At 34.1% G+C, this 21,883-nt stretch overlaps 2 protein-coding genes across 2 annotated transcripts; both read right to left on the bottom strand.

Moving 5' to 3' along the window:
- Positions 1–1,268: 1,268 nt before the first annotated feature.
- LOC140985412 (transcription factor TRY-like) lies at positions 1,269–2,281 on the bottom strand. The gene is made up of 3 exons (XM_073453272.1): positions 2,116–2,281; positions 1,901–1,988; positions 1,269–1,560 (listed from the first exon to the last, which is right to left on the bottom strand). Exons 1-3 carry the CDS (start codon positions 2,174–2,176, stop codon positions 1,434–1,436), a joined length of 276 nt encoding a protein of 91 aa, XP_073309373.1. The 5' UTR covers positions 2,177–2,281; the 3' UTR covers positions 1,269–1,433.
- Positions 2,282–14,020: 11,739 nt separating this feature from the next.
- On the bottom strand, positions 14,021–20,546 carry LOC140985289 (zinc finger CCCH domain-containing protein 1-like). The gene is made up of 3 exons (XM_073453100.1): positions 20,367–20,546; positions 14,935–15,782; positions 14,021–14,471 (listed from the first exon to the last, which is right to left on the bottom strand). The coding sequence occupies exons 1-3, from the start codon at positions 20,413–20,415 to the stop codon at positions 14,367–14,369; spliced, it is 1,002 nt and encodes a 333-aa protein (XP_073309201.1). The 5' UTR covers positions 20,416–20,546; the 3' UTR covers positions 14,021–14,366.
- Between the last annotated feature and the right edge of the window lie 1,337 nt (positions 20,547–21,883).

Below are 21,883 nucleotides of genomic sequence, written 5' to 3'. Positions count from 1 at the left end.
AAGTATCTGAAACCCCATAATAGGAACTGTGTATGTCAAAATAAGTATTTACTCTTATACCACGATAATTGAGAAACAATATTTTTTTTAATTTATATTTAGATGGAAAAGACACGTGTAATTTTTGTGGATAAAATAATATATTTATTTAAATAATAAAAGGACAAAAATGTAAATTTGAGTTAGTAAGGAGTTAAAATTACAAGTATAATATTGTCAGGTACTGATTCTTAATTCAAATATTGACAGAAACATTTTTCTCAAATTTACCATTAATTTATCCATCCATGAAATCTAAATATATCTACCAGTTCTGGAACTTTTCTATACTATTTTAACAGTTGTCATATTCACAATATTATAGAAGTCGTACACTTTATCACTATGTTTTTAAAAATATATGTTTATAAACTATTTTAAAAGTTTAACGTTTAATTATAACAAAACTCCTGTAGTCATATTTAACTCTTTGAATTTGAATTTCTCAACGAGAATAAGGAAATTAATACTTATGTGCCACTAAATAATTTAAAGATATCACTAATTATAGGTTCACAGCTCTTTGTGATTCTGAATAATGTTTATTCTTTATGTGGGCTTATCATATTAGCTCCATTTTATGCATTAATTCCTTGATCATAAAAATGTAAAAAAATACTATTGATTGGACTTATCGAATCATGATAAGAATATCTATTAGCATCACACTATGATTATATAAGTATCACTAATAGTCTTTGCAATAACCAATCAATTATTGTTTGCGTACAATAAGATCATTCATCACATATATCACGATCGAATCTACGATCATTTGTACAATCATGACCACATATTATCATACTCGATAAATGATAATCACTTAGACAATCTAAGGGATAGTTGTTCGGTGCATGATCAAATGATCACCTATATGCATGAATTGACATCTAAATGTTCTTACTAATGAAACATGACGTTTAATTAACAGATGTTAATCTCAAGCTCAAACGACTTGTATCCTGATTTTATGCGGTTGACTCGACTGAAAACCTGTTTAAAATATACTATACACTTTCTAATGATTTTCAGTTTATGACGTTGAGATGCAGAAGTCATGATACTTTTTACATATTCAAAGATTTTATCTATACAACTTACATATATATAAATATAAAATATATGTCATAATTGAATAAAATCATATAATATTATTAAAATAAAAATTATTTTTACATAAAAATCAATAAAGATCTAACCGCAAGTTAATTAGTTGCACACCTACTCTAATAAAAATTATTTACAAATATTTATATCTAATCCAAAGTTCAATGGACTTTGGCAAGGGAAGATGCTCATAATCAATAATCTAGAGCCCACAAAGATGCAACCACCACCCCTTCTATAACAGGGAGAGTGGATAATGGCGTGTTAAATAAAATTGTAGACACAAATCAAGAAATCTTTTTGATCTTTTGCTGTATCCTTTTGTTTTTAAAACTGTCGCTGTTTCTCATCAGCCAAAACCTTTCGATTTCCTCTGGTTTCCGACCCGGGACTCTTCCGGCGATCAAATCCCACCTGAAAATTTTTCAAGTTAAAGTCTCCACTCGTAGGACTCAAGATAACAAAGAAAAGTGCCCAAAAAAAATTTAAAGAGAAGGTAAAACAATTAACAAGTAGCGGAGTCAAAGAACTCCTGTGATAAACGGATAAAGTTTCTTTCTTGGATTTTTCATGTTTGCTTCCTGCTGCTGAACAATGAAAATCACCTCAAATGATAAGAACAGTTGCAGCACAAGTTCAAAAATAACGAAAGATTAAGAAAATATGGAAAACTTATTTCAGACCAAACAGCTGATCGATCTCCCATTATGAGTTCATAAATCCCGGGAATAAGTTGGACTTCCACTGTTCTTACCTCTCCCCCACGAGCCGATACATTCTTGAAATGATGTCTTCTTCTTGCTCAGTCATGTCTATGAATTCCCACTCAATACTGCTCACCTCTGTGTGTGTGTATACACACATATATATATGCCAATCAGTATCGTGTATAAATCGAGAATTACATTACAAAAAAGAAGAAAAAAAGAGTTGGAAATTTTTGAAAAGTGTGTGAAGAAGAAGAATAACCTTCAGAAGATCTGAGCCTACAATTTTGAATCTTGGCTTGCTTTTGTTTATACTTATCCATGATAGGCAGGATATTATAGAAAAATGGGAAATCTCGGAATTGGGATATCTTTTAAGGTAAATTTTCTGCATATGGCAAGAATTACTAACTATATAATGAAATGGATATGTAGAATTCATAAGATAAAATTAAATTTTTTTTTTTTTTTTTAAAAAAAAAGGGGAATGGACTAGGGAACGTAACCGATGGTCCTACCAAACAAATTGCATGCTATGTATGTATGACTTATATGATGACCACTCAAATGGATATGATATTTATTACAATACAATCATGTCGGGTACAAACGTTGTGTGCATTTTCTAGTCGATATTTTTATATATAATTATTTTACAAATAATTACATCAAGATAAAGTTATCTGTGTATCTCAAATTTATAAATATCTTTATTTTTTTATTATATTATAATAGCTCAACACCTTAGAATACTCGTTTTGAGTGTATGATATAATTTAAAATTGCATAAAATACCCTTTAGTATGGTATATCCCGTTAATTTCTTAAATGAAAATTGTTTTTTTCATTAATAAAATTAATATTTTGATTTTGTAATGTCACACGATTGTTGTAGAAATATAATGTTTGGGCATTTTCTCTTCAATATTAAACATTATTTATGTATAAATGTTTTCATTTTAAAAAATAAATATATTACGTGGATGTCACACATAATATTTGTATATTATGTTACACAAACAATACGTGTGTCTTGATGACTAGTATAATATATAAAATATACACACGCGCGTGTTATATTCATTTTGATTTGATGATCATATTTATCTCCAACTTGTTATAAATTATTTAATCTATTTTATTAACATTTATATTATTAATTCAGTATATCAGTGTAGGATTTTTTTTGTTAAGAGATCGAATTAATTTTATTAGATTTGAATAATATTGTATATCGAAACAGATCCAAATTCTATATTTGTCTATGTGTAATCAAAAGAAGCGACGTCAAGGAATTTTCGATAATATTGAGACACAACGGATTAGGATCCATTTTTGTGGGATTACACACAGTACCATGTGTTGTTTATATTATACACAAGATCATCAATCAATTACCTCAAGTGATCCGTAAGATCATATGTAAAATATGCACAAACACTATATGTTTCATAATTAAGCCCACGACAGAAGATTCAAATCCCAATGCAACATCGCCATCAAAATATTGATTGGTAAAGCAAAATGTCCGCCATGACCAATGTATTGATTGATCAACAAATTCTCGACTTTTTATGAATAGACGAAAATAATTAAAATCGGATTTTTTTTCATTTTTTTGAATTGAATTTTTGAACTTGTAGAGTAAATTAAGTGGCATAAAACGGAGTTTATCCGCTTGATGAACGTACACTACTACTCAAATTATGAAATGGAAAACTCGATCGATGATTAATAATTTTAAGATGAAAATATTTAGATCGAACGTGCCGAAACATACGCGGACACAGCGTCCAAATACAATGATTCAAAATGTGTCGATAGATAATTGGTATTGAACAGATAAGGGAGAAAGGAACAAGTGATTGCAAAAACGTAGTTTTTTGAACTCCTAGAGCCAAAGGTTAGCATGAATTTTCTAGCAGAAAACGACGTTGATGGAGTTTCTCATTTAAAATGTCTGAAACAGTAATCACATCACATCACATCTCATCAATTATCCATGACAACAAAGGTGTGATGTATGGTTGAGATTGGATAAAAAGACTGGAGAATAAACCATAATTTACTTGCATTGCGCCGCAATAGGAAGTAGTTAATCAGGACGATAAATATGATATATATCTATAATGAAAAATAATATTTTTATTGAAAAATAATATTTAAAATGTGTGTATTGAATATTTGAATATTGAATATTTGAATGTTGAAAATTAGGTAAAATTAGGTGTTGAATATTGAAATTTGTGTGTGATGATGAAAGTAATGATGTAATTTAATTTTGGATTATTTGTAAAAATTTTCTATAAATAGATCTCTCATTTGTGAAGAAAATCACAAAAGTAATGATGTAATTTAATTTTGGATTATTTGTAAAAATTTTCTATAAATAGATCTCTCATTTGTGAAGAAAATCACAATTGAGTTGAGAAAAAAATATTATAAAGTGTGTAGTGTGATAATTTTGAGAGTTTGAGATTTTTACTTTTTACCGTAAATTTTTACTTTTTCACAACACGTTATCAGCACGAAGCTCTAAAAGTCCTCCAAATTTTTCCAAGATCCAAAACAGAAGAAAAAAGTAACAAAATTAATAATATTTATTTTATTGTTTATTTATTTATTGTTTATATATTTACTATATAATATAATTTTATTATAAATAATAAAAATAAATTTTTCAAAAAACTTGTTATAAATCCTGGGAGGATGTTAAGACGACATCCCACACTCCCGTTAAGGGATACGACAAGTATAAAAGTCTATAAGGTTTTTAAACAAAATATGTTATGACACCTCATTATAATATTGTGATATGATATACATAATTATTTAAAACATTACTAATATTATATACACCATATTATTACCATAAAATTATACAAATACATACATTTATTTTCTTGTACACCAACGGTCATAAACGGTAACAAAACGGCTAGTTTTTGCCCTATAAATATGATCTCACAAACACATTCAATCACTCCAACTTTCTCTTCTTCTCTAAAATTATTCTTCATCAAATTTTTGAAGAAAAAAGAAGATGGCTTTCACAAAGTTATTTTTAATTATTTTGGTTATAATACTCACGAATCTTGTACTTATCGGAGAATATCCTCCTCATGTGTTTTCTTTATTTTTACGAATGCTTGTATTTGTTGTTTATCCATTACTTTGTATTGCAATATTCATTAACTAATAAAATGCATCATAATTTTTTTTAGTACCACCATGTCAAACTTGACAAAGCTCGAATTTGTTGCACTCGACATTACGGGGAAAAATTATATGCCATGGACTCTCGATGTAGAAATGCATCTTGAGTCATTGGGTCTAAGCGAGACCATTAAAGAAAATGGTATATCTTCATCACAAGAAAAAGCAAAAGCTATAATATTTTTGCGTCGACATCTCGATGAAGGTTTAAAATGTGAATATCTCATCGAAAAAGATCTCATGGCTCTGTGGAAAGGATTGAAAGAAAGATTTGAACATATAAGGGAAGTTATACTTCCGACCGCCCGTGATGAATGGAATATGTTAAGATTCCAAGATTTTAAGAAAGTCAGTGATTACAATTCAGCGATGTATCGAATAATCTCGCAGCTAAAATTTTGTGGACATGAGGTCACAGAATCGGAAATGCTTGAAAAAACATTTTCCACGTTTCACGCATCAAATATAACTTTACAGCAACAATATAGAGTGCGTGGATTTGCGAGATATTCTGAGCTCATCGCCTGTCTTCTTGTGGCGGAAAAAAACAACGAGCTACTAATGAGAAATCATCAGTCCCGACCCACTGGATCATCAGCATTTCCAGAAGTAAATGCTGTAAGTAAAAATGAATTTAAACCTGGAAACCAAAATCAAATTCAAAGACAAGGTTTTGGTCGAGGTCGAGGTCGAGGTCGTGGTCGTGGACGTGGACGTGGAATTGGTCGTGGTCGTGGTCGAGGCCGTGGTTTTGAAAACAATAGAGATAGTTATTTTTATAACTCATCTCAAAAGGGCGTCACGAACCACCCACAGAAAAGGCATCATGAGAACATGAGTGTTAATGAAAATCACTCGAAAAGATTTGAAAGTTCTTGTTTCAGATGCGGCACTCCAGGACATTGGTCTCGTATTTGTCGAGCCCCTGAGCACCTTTGCAAGCTCTATAAAGAATCGATAAAGGGGAAAGAAAAAGAGACCAACTTCACTGAGCGAAGTGACCGTTTGAGTGATTCAACTCATTTTGATGCTGCTGATTTTATGAATGATTTCTCTGGAAATGATCAATATGTTGGTGGGATAGAAATGAACAATATTGATGCTGCAGATTTTCTCAATGATTTCTCTGAAAATGAACAATATAGTGGTAGAATATAAATGTACAATAATTTATTTTTCATGTATTTATATGATAATGTTTTATTGTACAATTATGATATGTGTTATATTTAAATATGTATTGTCATTAATTTTTTTTCATTGCATATTTTTTGAAGTTCAAATATGGAAAATGCTATGAGCAAAGCTGAAGTTTGCATACCCGATAGTGGTACAACGCACACTATCCTCCGAGATAAAAGATATTTCTTGGAACTAAAACCAACAAAAACAACGGTGAATACAATATCAGGTCCTGTAGACTTGATTAAAGGATGTGGTAAAGCACAATTTTTGTTACCTAATGGTACAAAATTTTTGATCAATGATGCTTTATATTCACCACAATCGAAAAGAAATTTGTTGAGTTTTAATGATATATATTCCCATGGGTATGATACTCAAACAATGAATGAAGGGAATGAGAAATATATGTGTCTTACCACATATAAATCAGGAAAGAAATATGTGATTGAAAAACTACCAATGCTCCCTACTGGATTGCATTATACACATATACGTCCCATTGAATCAAACATGGTAATTGATAATTCTTCAATATTAACCAATTGGCATGATCGATTAGGACATCCTGGTTCAACAATGATGCGAAGAATTATAGAAAATACACATGGTCATCCATTGAAAGACCAGAAGATCTTTCAGAATAATAAGTTTCAATGTAAAGCATGTTCTCTTGGAAAACTTATTATAAGACCATCACCAGCCAAAATCCAAACTGAATCACCAATGTTTCTTGAACGTATTCAGGGTGATATTTGTGGACCAATCCATCCACCATGTGGACCATTCAGATACTTTATGGTATTGATTGATGCCTCCAGCAGATGGTCACATGTATGTTTATTGTCAACTCGAAATGTTGCATTTGCAAGATTACTTGCTCAAATAATAAAATTGAGGAATCAATTTCCCGATTATACAATCAAGAAAATTAGACTTGATAATGCTGGTGAATTTACTTCCCAGACTTTCAATGATTATTGTATGTCTATGGGAATCATTGTTGAGCATCCTGTTGCTCATGTACATACTCAAAATGGATTGGCTGAATCATTGATTAAACGTCTGCAAATGATTGCTAGACCAATGATTATGAAAACAAAGCTCCCTATTTCTATATGGGGACATGCAATTTTACATGCTGCTTCATTAATTCGCATCAGACCAAGTGCATATCATAAATACTCCCCATTGCAGCTTGCATTTGGTAAAGAACCAGACATTTCTCATCTGAGAATTTTTGGATGTATGGTGTATGTGCCTATTGCACCACCTCAACGAAAGAAAATGGGACCTCAAAGAAAGATTGGAATTTATATTGGTTATGATAGTCCATCGATCATTCGATATCTTGAACCACAGACAGGCGACGTGTTCACAGCACGTTTTGCTGATTGTCATTTTAATGAGGAAATCTTCCCAATGTTAGGGGGAGAACAGAAACATACCGAAAAAGAAATTACATGGTATGTATCATCATTGTTACATCTGGATCCAAGAACAAAACAATGTGAAAAAGATGTACAGCAAATTGTGCACTTGCAAAGAATAGCAAATCAAATACCAGATGCATTTGCAGACACAAAAGGGGTAACTAAATCATATATACATGCTGCAAATGCCCCTGCTCGAATTGAAATTCCGAAGAAACAAATTGAAGATAGTCATGATGTCATTAAACGCCTGAAGCGTGGAAGGCCAGTTGGTTCCAAGGATAAAAATCCTCGAAAAAGAAAATTCATAGAGAAACACAATGATCACAAAATAGAGAATGATGTTCCTGAAGAAACACATAATGATCACAAAATAGAGAATGATGTTCCTGAAGAAACACATGATGATGAAAATGTTTTGTCAGAACCACAAACTGACGAGAATCATGAAATCTCTATCAATTATATTAATACTGGAAAAATATGGAACCGAAAAGATATAGAAGAAATTGATGATATATTTTCTTATAATGTGGCAATCGACATCATAAATGATAATGAAGATCATGAACCAAAATCTTTTGGTGAATGTAAAAATCGGCAGGATTGGATAAAATGGAAAGATGCCATCCAGGTTGAATTGGATTCGCTAAATAAACGTAATGTTTTTGGACCTATAGTCCTTACACCTGAAGGTGTAAAACCTGTTGGATACAAATGGGTTTTTATTCGAAAGCGAAATGAGAAAAATGAAATAGTAAGATATAAAGCTCGACTTGTTGCACAAGGTTTTTCTCAAAGGCCTGGAATTGATTATGAAGAAACGTATTCTCCTGTGATGGATGCAATTACGTTTCGGTATTTGATTAGCTTGGCAGTATCTGAAAATTTAGAAATGCGTCTTATGGATGTTGTTACAGCCTACTTATATGGATCACTTGATAGTAATATATATATGAAAATCCCTGAAGGATTTAAGATGCCTGAAGCACAAAGTTCAAAACCCAGAGAATGTTATTCTGTGAAATTACTAAGATCATTATATGGGTTGAAGCAATCCGGCAGAATGTGGTATAATAGGCTAAGTGATCACTTGATGAAAAAGGGATATGTAAATAATTCAATATGCCCTTGTGTTTTCATTAAGAAAACAACATCCGGATGCGTAATTATTGCTGTATATGTTGATGATTTAAACATCATTGGAACAAATAAGGAAATTCAAGAAGTTGTGTCATACTTGAAAGAAGAATTTGAAATGAAGGATCTTGGAAAAACCAAGTATTGTCTGGGTTTACAAATTGAACAAAAAGAATGTGGAATATTTGTTCACCAGACAAATTATACAGAAAAGATCCTTAAACGTTTTAATATGGACAAATCAAATCCTTTAAGTACTCCAATGGTTGTTAGATCATTAAACATAGAAAAGGATCCATTCCGTCCATGTGAAGATGATGAAGATATTCTTGGTCCAGAAGTACCATATCTAAGTGCTATCGGTGCCCTTATGTATCTTACAAATTGTACAAGGCCTGATATATCTTTTGCCGTAAATTTATTGGCAAGATTTAGCACATATCCAACAAAGAGACATTGGAACGGAATTAAACATATATTCCGTTATCTACGAGGAACGACAGACTTGGGACTTTTGTATTCAAAAGATGCTAATCCAAGTATAATTGGTTATGCCGATGCTGGATACTTATCTGATCCACACAAAGCACGTTCTCAAACTGGATATGTATTTACTCGTGGAGGCACTGCAATTTCTTGGCGTTCACAGAAACAAACACTTGTAACAACTTCATCAAATCATGCCGAGATTATTGCACTACATGAAGCAAGCCGTGAATGTGTGTGGTTAAAATCAATGACCCAACATATCCAAATCTCATGCGGATTATCATTAGACGAGAAGCCTGTGATACTATATGAAGATAATGCTGTATGTGTTGCTCAAATGAAAGAAGGATACATAAAAAGCGACAGAACTAAACATATTCCTCCTAAGTTCTTCGCATTCACCAAAGAGCTTGAGAAGAATAAATGTATTGATGTTCGTCACATTCTATCAAGTGAAAACTCATCAGATCTATTCACAAAGGCACTTCGTACAACAATATTCAGAAAGCACATATATAATATTGGGATGCGCAATCTACGAAATTTGTGAAGAATTGTTCGTGTCAACATGAGGGGGAGTTTACGTGACTGCACTCTTTTTCCCTTACTATGGTTTTTATCCCAATGAGTTTTTCCTAGTAAGGTTTTTAACGAGACAGTATAAAAACACGTAATGAAGACAATCATTATGATCATCATCACAAGGGGGAGTGTTGAAAAATAATATTTAAAATGTGTGTATTGAATATTTGAGTATTGAATATTCGAATGTTGAAAATTAGGTAAAATTAGGTGTTGAATATTGAAATTTGTGTGTGATGATGAAGGTAATGATGTAATTTATTTTTGGATTATTTGTAAAAATTTTCTATAAATAGATATCTCATTTGTTAAGAAAATCACAATTGAGTTGAGAGAAAAATATTATAAAGTGTGTAGTGTGATAATTTTGAGAGTTTGAGATTTTTACTTTTTACCGTAAATTTTTACTTTTTCACAACAATTTTGATATAAAAATTAACATATTTTTATATGTCAGATCATATCCAAGTTATGTATAACAAAAACGACCCATGAGAGGATCCAATAAAAATTTTATTGATGTTATCTAACCCGAGTGAGTATTTGGTATCGTATATGATGGATCGGTTTTGACACCCTTGAAGGTGCTTCAAACACAATATTTTCCATAAGCTGCAATAGCTTATGTTCCAAGAATGAATACGCCGATGAATTAAATCGAGTTTGGTTTTTAAACCAAGCGGAAGATACTCGAAATAATCATTCGTTAAGAAAACTGAACAGTTTAAAACTTTTAGCTTGTGTAAACTAAATAACTGAAATATAAGGGATCAGTTCGAGCTTGTATCAGTCAAGTTATGGGAAGAACTGAACTGATATCAGTTGAACTGATCAAAATCAGTTTTAAAACAATAGTTAGATAGTTAAAGATACAAGATATATTTATAGATGTTCGGAGGTTTCAACTGCTCATACGTCACCCCTTCTACCACATGAGTATGATCTACTAGAAGACTTTGATTTATACAACATCTTGTACAAACACACTCCAAAAGGGCATTACCCAACTAGAACTCCTAGCACTCAAGATTGCAGGCTGCACCTGACAATTCGCATAATGTTTAACGTTTATTATGCCAAGAATACAAACATAATGTTTAATGTCTTTATGTGAAGATTCACTCAGCTAAACAATAAGTTCAACTATCTGTATATGTTAGTGATTGAGTGTGAATGTATGAGAACTGATCTAATCAATACAACATGAGGGTGTTCCCACACAACTGGGCTAACAGCTTCTAGTAAGCTGATATGAAATGAGTGTGTCCTCTGTTTTCTTCACACACTAGTATTTTGTTGTAGTTCCTCTTTCTTTTCAATGGTCTTGATCTGGTATTTATAGTCGCTTAGCTGACTGTATATGAAGACTGGGTAATAATGTCCGTTGTATTTGCATGTGCTTCCTTATGATATGTATCTTCATTCTGACGATTTTTCTGGAAGCTTTTCTCTTTTAGCGCTGATGCAACGTCCTTTATTGTATCTTCGTCTATGAATTAGCTTGTAGCTTGTACCTTGTATATTCTTGCTTAGTTGGATTCCATTTGATAGTCTTGTCGTGATATGCGAATTGATCAGTTACAACTGATGCTCTGAACTGGTCTGGTGAACTCAGTTTGGACTGGTTCAGTTTTAGCAATCAGTTGACGTCTTTGATAGCTTTAGTTTTGGTTCGGGAACTGATCAGTTCGGTGCACTAGATAAACTTGTTAGAAACAAAATAACAAGTTTTGATCAGTGAGTAGATGTGGTCATTTTGATCAAATATGTTTACATTTTGGGAAAAACAGAAGCATGGGGAATGGAAATTGTAATAAATCTATACTATATTATTAAGTGTGAGACTCTTATAATAACTATCTTAGAAGACACTAAAATATTTAATTACATAATTATCTTTTTTACCTTACTAAAAACCTCCTTAAGTCACTCCATATTTTACATAAAAAAAATCTAAACAAAACTTCCATTTTAAATCAAACAACTCTTCTAAATTGAAAATAATTTCGTTCTAATTATTTAGTATTATTTGATCAAATTAAAAATAATAATAACATATATACATCTTTTATTCGTTTTAATTATGCAAATCCGATCCACCAAACAAGTGAAAAGTGTCATAAATTTGGCTAAGGATAAATTAGCTAGAGAACAATAATTGGACGTGGCAAAGAGTTGGAAATTTGGATAAGGAAGGGGGTTGGTGTAGCCCACTTTAATAGAGATTCCCCCATATTTCAACATAAAATAATCTCTGTTACCAATAAGTTAAGTGTAGTGCTACAAACCCAGGTGTGAAAGGCGACGTGAAATTAGTGTAAAAAAATAAGGTGTTTTTAATAGAAAAGACAGATGGGAAGGACAAATGACATCGGAAAATAAGGTAAAACTAGCCTCTCTTAATTTATAATCTACTATTTAAACTAAGTTTTAAAAATCATCCAATCAAAAAATGTCATGACGAAATTGACTGAGTACATCATGAATGAAGTGGACTCCGCCAGACATCCAAGTGGCGACCGGTCGGTATCCAAGCAGGAGCCTACTTTCATCGGTCCGGACATCCAAGTGGCGACCGATCAGTATCCAAGCAAGAGCCTACTTTCATCGACGAACTCCGAATCAATTTTTTTACTTTGATTTAGTTTCTTTGTGATTTCTCGTAAATGTCATGAACACACTATCCTAGTCTGAGATAGTGATTGCATATACTTGAAGAAAAAGTCATTAGTTACAAAGTTTTGTAAATTTGTGAATGAAAAGTCCATGATAATTCTTTTTTAATCATTTACAAATACTATCTTTGTTCATGCATGTTGCTTAGGTCTTAGGACTCAGGGGTCTGTTCATTCCTTTTTATTTTTTTGAAAAATGCATTAATAAAAGTAAAGGATTGGTGAAAAATATAAATTTTTCCCAGAAAAATACTTGTGTATGACAGAGCCAATACTCTGTCCGCAGTCCCCACATTAGGTGAATGTATCTTAAATAATAGCCGTGCCAACAGACCAGCACTCAGTCCCCGCACACATGCCTAAAAAACAAAACATATATTCCAAATATGTGATGAATTACAGAAGGATATAACACAAATCTTTTGTGCCAATTTTTCAAGATTTACGTGGCAAAAACATTTCAAGGTTCAGTGTACAATTGCTCACGATCAAAGTGCAGAAGAACAAGAATCACAGAATCAGAACCACGCGAGTTTTACGTGGTTCAATCCAAGTACATAACCAGAAATTTGGAAACTGGTTGGCAAACTTTGTCTCAAAGCACATATGTAAACATAGAAAAGCAATATGAAACATTTTTCCAGAACCAAAATACACAATTCAAGTATATATAAACATAGAAAACTATGTTTGGAATCACGAATTTCAAATATATAAATCTATAATTCAATTGATCCCTTATAAGAGGAAGAAAAAACTTTTGGTAATAATCAAAAAAACTTTTGGTAATAATCATCACATCATTATAAAATACCAGTCTTCTCCAATAATTAAATTTTACCTCAAACAAAACTGTTGGGCTGGAGCCCACTTTTGAGCAAATTAGGATATGCCCCTGGTTCGATCGATTGATCTTCATCCACAGGTTGAGCGATGTTATTTAATCGACAAGTTTTCGATGCAACACAATACAATTACATTCACTCTTGTTTCTCTAATCTAGTGTACTGGAGTGTGGAGTGGACGTATGCGATTGCATAGTCACATCCTGATAGCAACACTACTTTTTATAGCTTCCATACAATTCATTGACTCTTCCGATTCAGACGTGGACAGACAAACACAGTTGGGCATGTAAAAATAATCACGAGTATGGAGTTGTATATGTAATACGGGTGACAGACCAGAAGTTACTAAAAGGAAGTGACGATCATTTGAGGGTCTTTCTTGTTGATTGCATATGTATAGGCTCTGATGGAGATATGGAAAATTCATTTTTTTACCTTTAAATAAAATCAGACATTCTACAGCAAAAAAAGGTACAACTGTTAACAACAGCAATGCTGATTAATTTTCATCACAAGTCATGATAATATACTCGATTTATTTAAAACAAGCACCACATTCATAATGAATATAATATACTAACAATGAACATATCACCCGTCCATAAAAGCAACAAAGACAAATGATAGATTAATTTCCAACCAATAGATAACATAAAAATGATAAGCTCCTGATTTTGACCATACTGCCTGAACTAAACTGGTTCTACACATCATCCCAACAGATATACTTCCAAAACCAGACTCCACATCCCCATTCATTTCTACTACTGTAATCATTCTTACAGGATAGTTTACTAAATGGGTTAGAAACTGAGAACATCTTAATGTGCGTATTAGAACTGGGAACGTGTTACAGAAAGAGATTCTTCCAAACATAATATGTGCATCAGCAATACTTAATACAAGCCCTCTCTCATGAAATGATATTTTATGATTCAGATTAGACCATCATTTCTTCTCAGCGGCCATTCTTTTGCGTATCTCAAAGGCGGTATTGAATATGCCATTTGTCGGCTGGTTGCACACGAAGCATTTCTTATTTCTTGCATGATGCTGTGAATCAAAGAAAAAACATCTTAATTAGCAGGATTCATATTCAATATGCTAGCACCTAGCAGATTGCATTATCTGAGTCAACCACCCAACCACTTGGGTACAACAGAGGGGTTGTCAAGGGAAGAAATGGTATTAGAGATTGAACTAGGTGAACACACATTCTGAAGGGTTCAAGATCAGTTGTGAACGAGGTGAATAGAAATTTCTAAAGGGTTCAACATCAGTGACACGTTGCACCAAGGAGAAAAGTCACATGCTGATTTGGGTTTTAGGAAGTATGACAATCACAGATGCAACTGGAAATCGAAAATTGAGTTTATACTACATTACAGTTAATATCAACCAATTGACAGAAGCAGAGATTTAGTGGCATGAGTGCTACCCCACAACGATGCATAATTTTCAACTCCATAAAAATTATAGGAAATTAGCAAAAATAGCGCAAGAGAAATAACGGTACCTTCAATGCACAATGCTCGCAGAAATAATGCTTGCACTTTGTCATAACAGGATCTACAAAAGGTTCTCTGCAAATGAAACATGCAAAAGGTAGCGAATTTTCATCATCTTCATCACTTATCTCTGGACCCCTCTCATCATCTTCATCAGCCTTCAGTCCCATGGTCATTTTTTTGGCCCTTGCCTTCTCTTTTTCATCCCACTCCTTCTCAAGCTGCCAACCTGACTTGTAATCACCCCGATCATGCATAAACTTACACGAATCTCCATACCCACAATAACCAGTCTCTTTATAATCCTTGCAAATGTCTGGTTGGTAGTCAAACCTCGCAGAAACTCTTATGTGGGCGGAAGCTCTCAGAGGTCCATGAGATCCACCAGCTTTCTCACTGGCTACCGTTTGCTCCCTCCGGAACCCAGCCTTATAATCAGTGTATCCATGTATGCCTTTATATAACTTTTCACCACTATCACTCTTGTTATTCCCTTTCAAAGCCTCTGCAGCTTGCTTTAAAACCCTCTCTCTGATTGCCCGAGCATCTCTCGAGAATTCGGTCTCTGTTTCCAAGGTGGATGTTGCTCTACTATCATTATGAATCTGTATTTCATTCGAGGACTCAAATTCAAAAAATGTTGTTTTTTTCTTTTCAACCTCATCCTCTGAGGTTAAAGATCGCTTGGTTGGTCCACTGGAGAAGTGTAGCTTGTTATCAGACACAATTTGCTTCTTCTTGTTGAAAAGCACTGACTTGTCGATTCTAGAATCTTCATCTCCCTCCTCTCCCTCTTCCACAGTAGTTCTTTTCCTAATGTTCTTCCCCTTTGATGTCTTCCTAAAGAAATTGCAGACTGCAGAAAGTGTTCCAAATTTAACACAAATGGAATAACAAAGGCGTATGCATAAATATTAGAAACCTCAAGTCAAGACAAAAAATACATAGAAGAGTATTAGCAACAAATGATATGGAATGCATAAGCCTAAAGTCAGAACTCAAATCAAGGAAACTACAAAACTTGCAAACATGATGAAAGGTTAAGTAAAAGGGGGAAAACGGATCGCCACGTTAGTAAAAGAATGAAAAATTTAAGCTGAAAATTGCTGATTACTCAACAGTGGACAGAATTCTTAAAAAACCCATATGGAATTCTGTAGAAAATAAGTTACACCATCACAAAAACTAATCATAGTTTCGATCAAAAAAATAATCATAGCATATGAATTCATGCATAGACAGACAAAGAATCAAGTACACAAACAAGAGTATTTGCTTACACTAACAGTCTTTTAGATCATCATCATCTTGATAACATATTCTCGCTAGTTGCGGGGTCGGCTATATAGATATTAGTTATCCGAAATAAGAGATTTTCTTACATGTCATCTTTTAAACCAAGATATAAGATATACTCCTTAACCACCTTTATCTAAGTTTTCAACAGTATGCCCCTCCTTATACTCCTTCAATCAACCTGTCAATCTAAGATATGTCGGATTGAGGTCGTGTTTGGACTCTTCTTCACATGACCAAATCATGTTAGACCTATCTCCCTAATCTTATCCTCTATGGAGACTACAACTAAATATCTCATAATCCTTTCACTCCTAATTCTATCCTTGCGCGTTTTGCCACATCCATCTTAACAACGCATCTTTGCTAACCCATGTTATGCATATGTAGTCTTGTAGTGACCCAACACGCCGAGCCATAAATCATAGTCTTATAACATTTTCCTTCCAATCTTGCATGTATCTTTCTATCGCATAAGACTCCTGATGTCATCTTCCAGTTCACCCATCATGCTTTAATCATCTTGTCTATATTATCTCTAATCTCCCCAGTCTTTTGGATAATAGATCCTAAATAACAAAAAGTTTCACACTATGGGCCTTCTCGTCTTTCAATCTGAATTGGTCTATCCATTGTTCTAGATTCATGAACAAAGTTATGAGCTAAATATTCAGCTTTTTAGCGATTAATTCTAATTACTCTCAAGAGCTTCGCACCATAAATCTAATTTTTTATTTACACCTTATTTAGTTTCGTCTCTCAAGACAATATCAACTGCAAACAACATACATCAAGGTACCTTGTCCTTAATATGTCCCGTCAGCTCATCCATAACCAAAGCAAATAGGTAAGAGCTTAAATCTGATCCTTGATAAAGTCCTACCACCACAAGAAATTCACTTGACATCCCTCCAACAAACCTAACATTAGTTGCGGCACCTTCATACATATCATTAATGATCTCGATGTAGCGTTGAATTGAAACACATACTTCCTCCTAAGTACCCACTAGATTAATTCTCTAGCTTCTGTATCACATGCTTTATCTAAGTGGATAAACACCACATGAATGTTCTTCTGCTGTTCTTTGTCATTTGTCTAATCAAGAGAATAACTTCCATTGTAGGCTTAACCGGCATAGAAACAAATTGGTTCTGTAAGGTCCAAAATGCGATAACGTAACCCAACTGCATGCGAATCTAGGGAAAATGAAAAATGACTAATTAAATAGTTTTAATGGCATGAATTGATTATGGTGTACATGATTACATGTTTAAAATACGGTTTTCTGTTAGAATGCATAAAACTATGTTTATAAAGTTTATTCGAGATGCGATGGAGGAACATAGACCGAGTGCTGAAAAAGGGAAAATATTTTTATTAAATGATTATTTTTAATTATTTAATATATGATATATTTTAATATGTATTTTCGAAAATGAGGTGTTTTGAGGTGTTTTTATACGCGAGTCGTATTTTAAACCGACAATCGATTTTCGATAAAAATAGGGACTTTTGAGAACTCGGCTAATATTTCACAAACTTTCCTAAACAAAACATATTAAATATTAACTAATGAGCTTAATGAGTCTATTATACTAGGCTAATGGGTTTAAGCTTGCAACATGTGTTTTAATTAAAATAAAAGCCCTAAAACCCTACCCACAAACCCCATAACCACACGCCCCTCACCCTAAAGAAATACTAGGACTCCTCATCAGCCGTGACACACAGACACCTGCACGTCCAAGGGAAAACACGTGAGTTTTGGTGAAGAAAATTCAGCAAGGGCCTCCTCTCAGCCGACGTTCCTCTCATCGCAAGTTGCTTTCGTGCGTAATAAACGCAAATGCACACCTTAATCTCTCTTTTCTCATCCTTCACACCATAGTATATGCTTTGATACATGCTTGCATGCAAAAATATGATCAACATGGTATATTTTCGTTTTATGACTATACATGCATAAAACTTGTGTTTTTGTGATCCAAAACTTATGTTAACATCGCACGAAGGGGCTGCCATGGTAGGGGCATCATAAGGGACGTTTTTCAGTAGGTTTAAGGGTCACAAGAGACATGGCTAAGGGCTGGACAAGAGCTAGGGAAGGGCTGAACGAAAACCTAGGGTTTAAGGGCATGCTAGGGCACGGCTCGTGTTTCTACAAGGGCACGGCCTTAGCTGCTGTTAGGGCACGACCAAGAGACCTAAGGGGATGATAGGATGGTCCTAGGTGGTCGCATGAGGCTTGGCTCGAAGGCTTGTGTGATCACGTGAGGGTAGGGAGCCGCACATGGCATGAGCGAATGGGTTTGGGGGCTGTGGCTTCTAGGTCTTTTAAGCTCGGTCCAGTAGGGTCCCTAGGGTTCGTTCATGGTCCTAGGATGGTCAGATAAGGTCTGGTTGGGCTGGTTAGTGGCTAGGGCCGAAGGGTGCATGGTTAGGAAGGTTAGGGTTTTGTTATGTTAGAGCAGAATTTTCCAGCAGTTGTTCTAGGTTGTTCAAAGGCTTTAATGGGCTTGGTTTGGGTTGTATATGGTATGGTTAGATGTTATTAAGTTTTGGTTCAAGTTTGGTTAAGTTTCGAGTCAATTCGGGTCAAAACCGGGATGTACGTCTAAGTTCTAAATACGAATTGAGAAATTAGTCGAGGAGCTTAAGTTTACGTCAGAGAAATATTTATGGGTGTATTTTAAGGTGTTATGTTAAGTTTGGAATGATTTGGGTCGTCGTTTTAAGGTCTGAGGATAAAATTGGAAAGTTAGTGTTTCAGGGGCAAAACAGTCATTTTACACCTGAAAAATGTTAGACGTCCTGACAGTGCCCTGAATGTTGTGATATTTATTTTAAACGTTTATGAAATTTTATGATGAAACGTTAATGCTAAAAGACATATTGCATACTTGGTTTAAAAGAAAATGATTTATATATGCATGAATTTTATAAGTGATGGAAATATGAAAAGTTGAAGGAGGTGAATTAATTGTGACTAATACGATGATACAATGATATGTAAGGCCAAGACTCAGTTGACGGGTGAGAGGGTCGCTGATGTCCCCCCGCCCGGTACCGTGGGAATACGTAGATGGATCCATCGACCTACAGCTAACACGAAAGTCACAATTAAATATCTGAACTCAATAAAAAGGGAAACGTATACGTATATGATGAAAGGGAATATGGTTATGATGAAATGTTTAAGTTTATATTCAGGAAAAACTATTTTTATTAAAGTATTTTCACTGTTGCATGTGGATGTATATGTTTTACTTGCTGTCATGGTTAAGGTTTCCTGAGTCAATAGACTCACTAGGTGAGTTCAATGCAGGTGAGCATGATGTTGATATCGATGGAGGACTTGATGGTTGAACTAGCTGGACTGAAGGTGCATACTACCCGAGGACCGAGGACCGAGGACCGTCGCTAGTTTTTCGCAATTATGATTATGTATATGATTTAATAGTACTTCAAAGATTTTATGACTTATGATGTTTTAAAAAGATTTTTAAAGGATGTTGAGTTAAGTTTGTTTTTGGAAATAATGTTAGTTAGGTTGGTTGACGATTTACGATTTTATATTTTAAATGTGCTCTTTCAGATTTTCAAATAATAGTTTGTTGATTTTTTTTAAATGGTGCAAAAATACTTTAAAATATATTAATGTATGCTTTCGGCCGAATGCTTAAGTGGGAAAAAAAAGTTTCTAATATATTTTAAGGAAAAATGAGTAGTAGCCACTTCAAGTTCTCTGATCCAATAATGATACTCTTAAGTCTCTATCACTCGCTCTCCTAGGTTTATCGTATGGCTCGTAAGATTAATCTCTCTATACTTTGAGCATTTATAAATTGGTATTTCAAAACTATGTCTCCACGATTCTGCATTTTCCGCGGACTTTATTAACCCACGTATATAGTCCTCCACACTCTCAATAAACCACTATTTTATGACGTATCAAAACACATAATACCAACATACAATATCAAATGGGACAGGGGAATCGCGACTATGCTTTTAACCCTAGAAAATAAAAACGAAATCATAAGAAACCGCAATTTTCTGCACTGGTTTGCTATTAAAATCGACTATCCTGGAAATATATACTTCTAAGTTCTAAGGGAAGAAAAAAGGCCAACGTTCAAACCTTGGTCCGATTGTTGAGGCTCCGGAGGAGTCTCGTCCTGGTCCGCCATTGAGACTTTACCTAGCGGGTATGCCGATTGGATTCCTCACACGAGCGTAAAATAGGTGGTGCAGATAGCCGTTCCTCTCTAGACCAGCCCACCGCGTCCTTTTATGGTTTTGACTATGGAGTTTTGCCGATTGGATTGGATTTCTTAAGATCTAAATATCACCGATTAAAACCTCTCAATTTTAAATAAATTTATTACTAATTTAGATATTTATAATTAATTTATATAAAAATATTATAAAATAATTAATTGATTTATTCCTTATCTACATATATGAAAACCTGAATAAATTGTGATGGGCCTGTTTTTGCCCGGTTGCCTGTCCCTAAAAGTCCACGCGTTCCATTCTTGTTTCTCTCAAATACACGTGTTTTACGTTAGATTCTCCACTAAGCAAAGAGGGTGTGCTGTCAAGGGAATGGCTCCTGCCTCAGAGGTGTGGTGTCCGGTGCTCTCTCCCCTTCGTTCTTTTTCCCATCTCTTTCCAACCCTTTCTTCTCACACTCCTTTCTTACCCGGCTCGTACGCTTTTAAGCTTCTTTCCAGCTAGCATCCATCTTACCCTCACCTCTTTTTGCCGCCTTGCGCGCGTCTCCATCTCTTCTTCTACTTTCCCTCGCCTCGGAAAGTGATATTTCGGTCCGTATTTCCCTTGACTTTGCTTGATTCGGGGTTTTCACTCGTTAATCATAATCCGTATAAATTAATAATATTGTTTTAAAATAATAAAGTTTCATAAATTTTGTTAATAATTAAAAAAATATAATTTAAGATTTTTTTAAAAAATAAAAACATTAAAAGGACCAAGACCCTTAGGAAGACCTTGCCGGGAAATTTTGGATTGATCGGTCCGATATTTGATGCACTCGAGTCGCGCTCGTTCGTTTGCATACAAACCAAGCCTTTTTCAGTGCTAATCGGGTCTCCAATGGCACCCGATTTGTCCGTCGCGCTAGTACTGCTTGCATACAAGTCAAACATTTTCAAATGCAAATCGGGACCTTGATTTCCACCACTGCGCCAGCGTGCGGAAGAACTCTTTTGATAATCATTCTTACACTTTTACAAAATGTAACTCAATATTAACTCACACATGCTAAGATTATTTTCTAATCCATATTGATCATCCACTTATCAAAACCATCATATGCTCATCAAATTTCCATTCAAATTGGAAAAAAACCCAATAGACCAAAGTACAAAGTCCAAAATTATGTCATCTATGTAAATGACAAAATATATTTGTACACCATTTTTCTGAAAATAAGAAGAGAGACATATCCGCAACAGAGTTCTTGAATCCCTTGTGTCAAGTAAAGCAAGCTTAAGACGATCGAACCAGGCCTGAGAGGCCGGCTTTAGACTATATAAAGCCTTATGAAGTCAATGTCGGGTATTTGAGAATATCCTTTCGCCACAAGGCATGTCTTGCAACTTTGAAACGTCCCATTGGCATTATACGTAAGTC

Source organism: Primulina huaijiensis, chromosome 9, assembly GCF_012295235.1.
Source record: "Primulina huaijiensis isolate GDHJ02 chromosome 9, ASM1229523v2, whole genome shotgun sequence".
NCBI classification, from domain to species: domain Eukaryota; kingdom Viridiplantae; phylum Streptophyta; class Magnoliopsida; order Lamiales; family Gesneriaceae; genus Primulina; species Primulina huaijiensis.
This window is presented reverse-complemented; position numbering and strand designations above follow the sequence as displayed.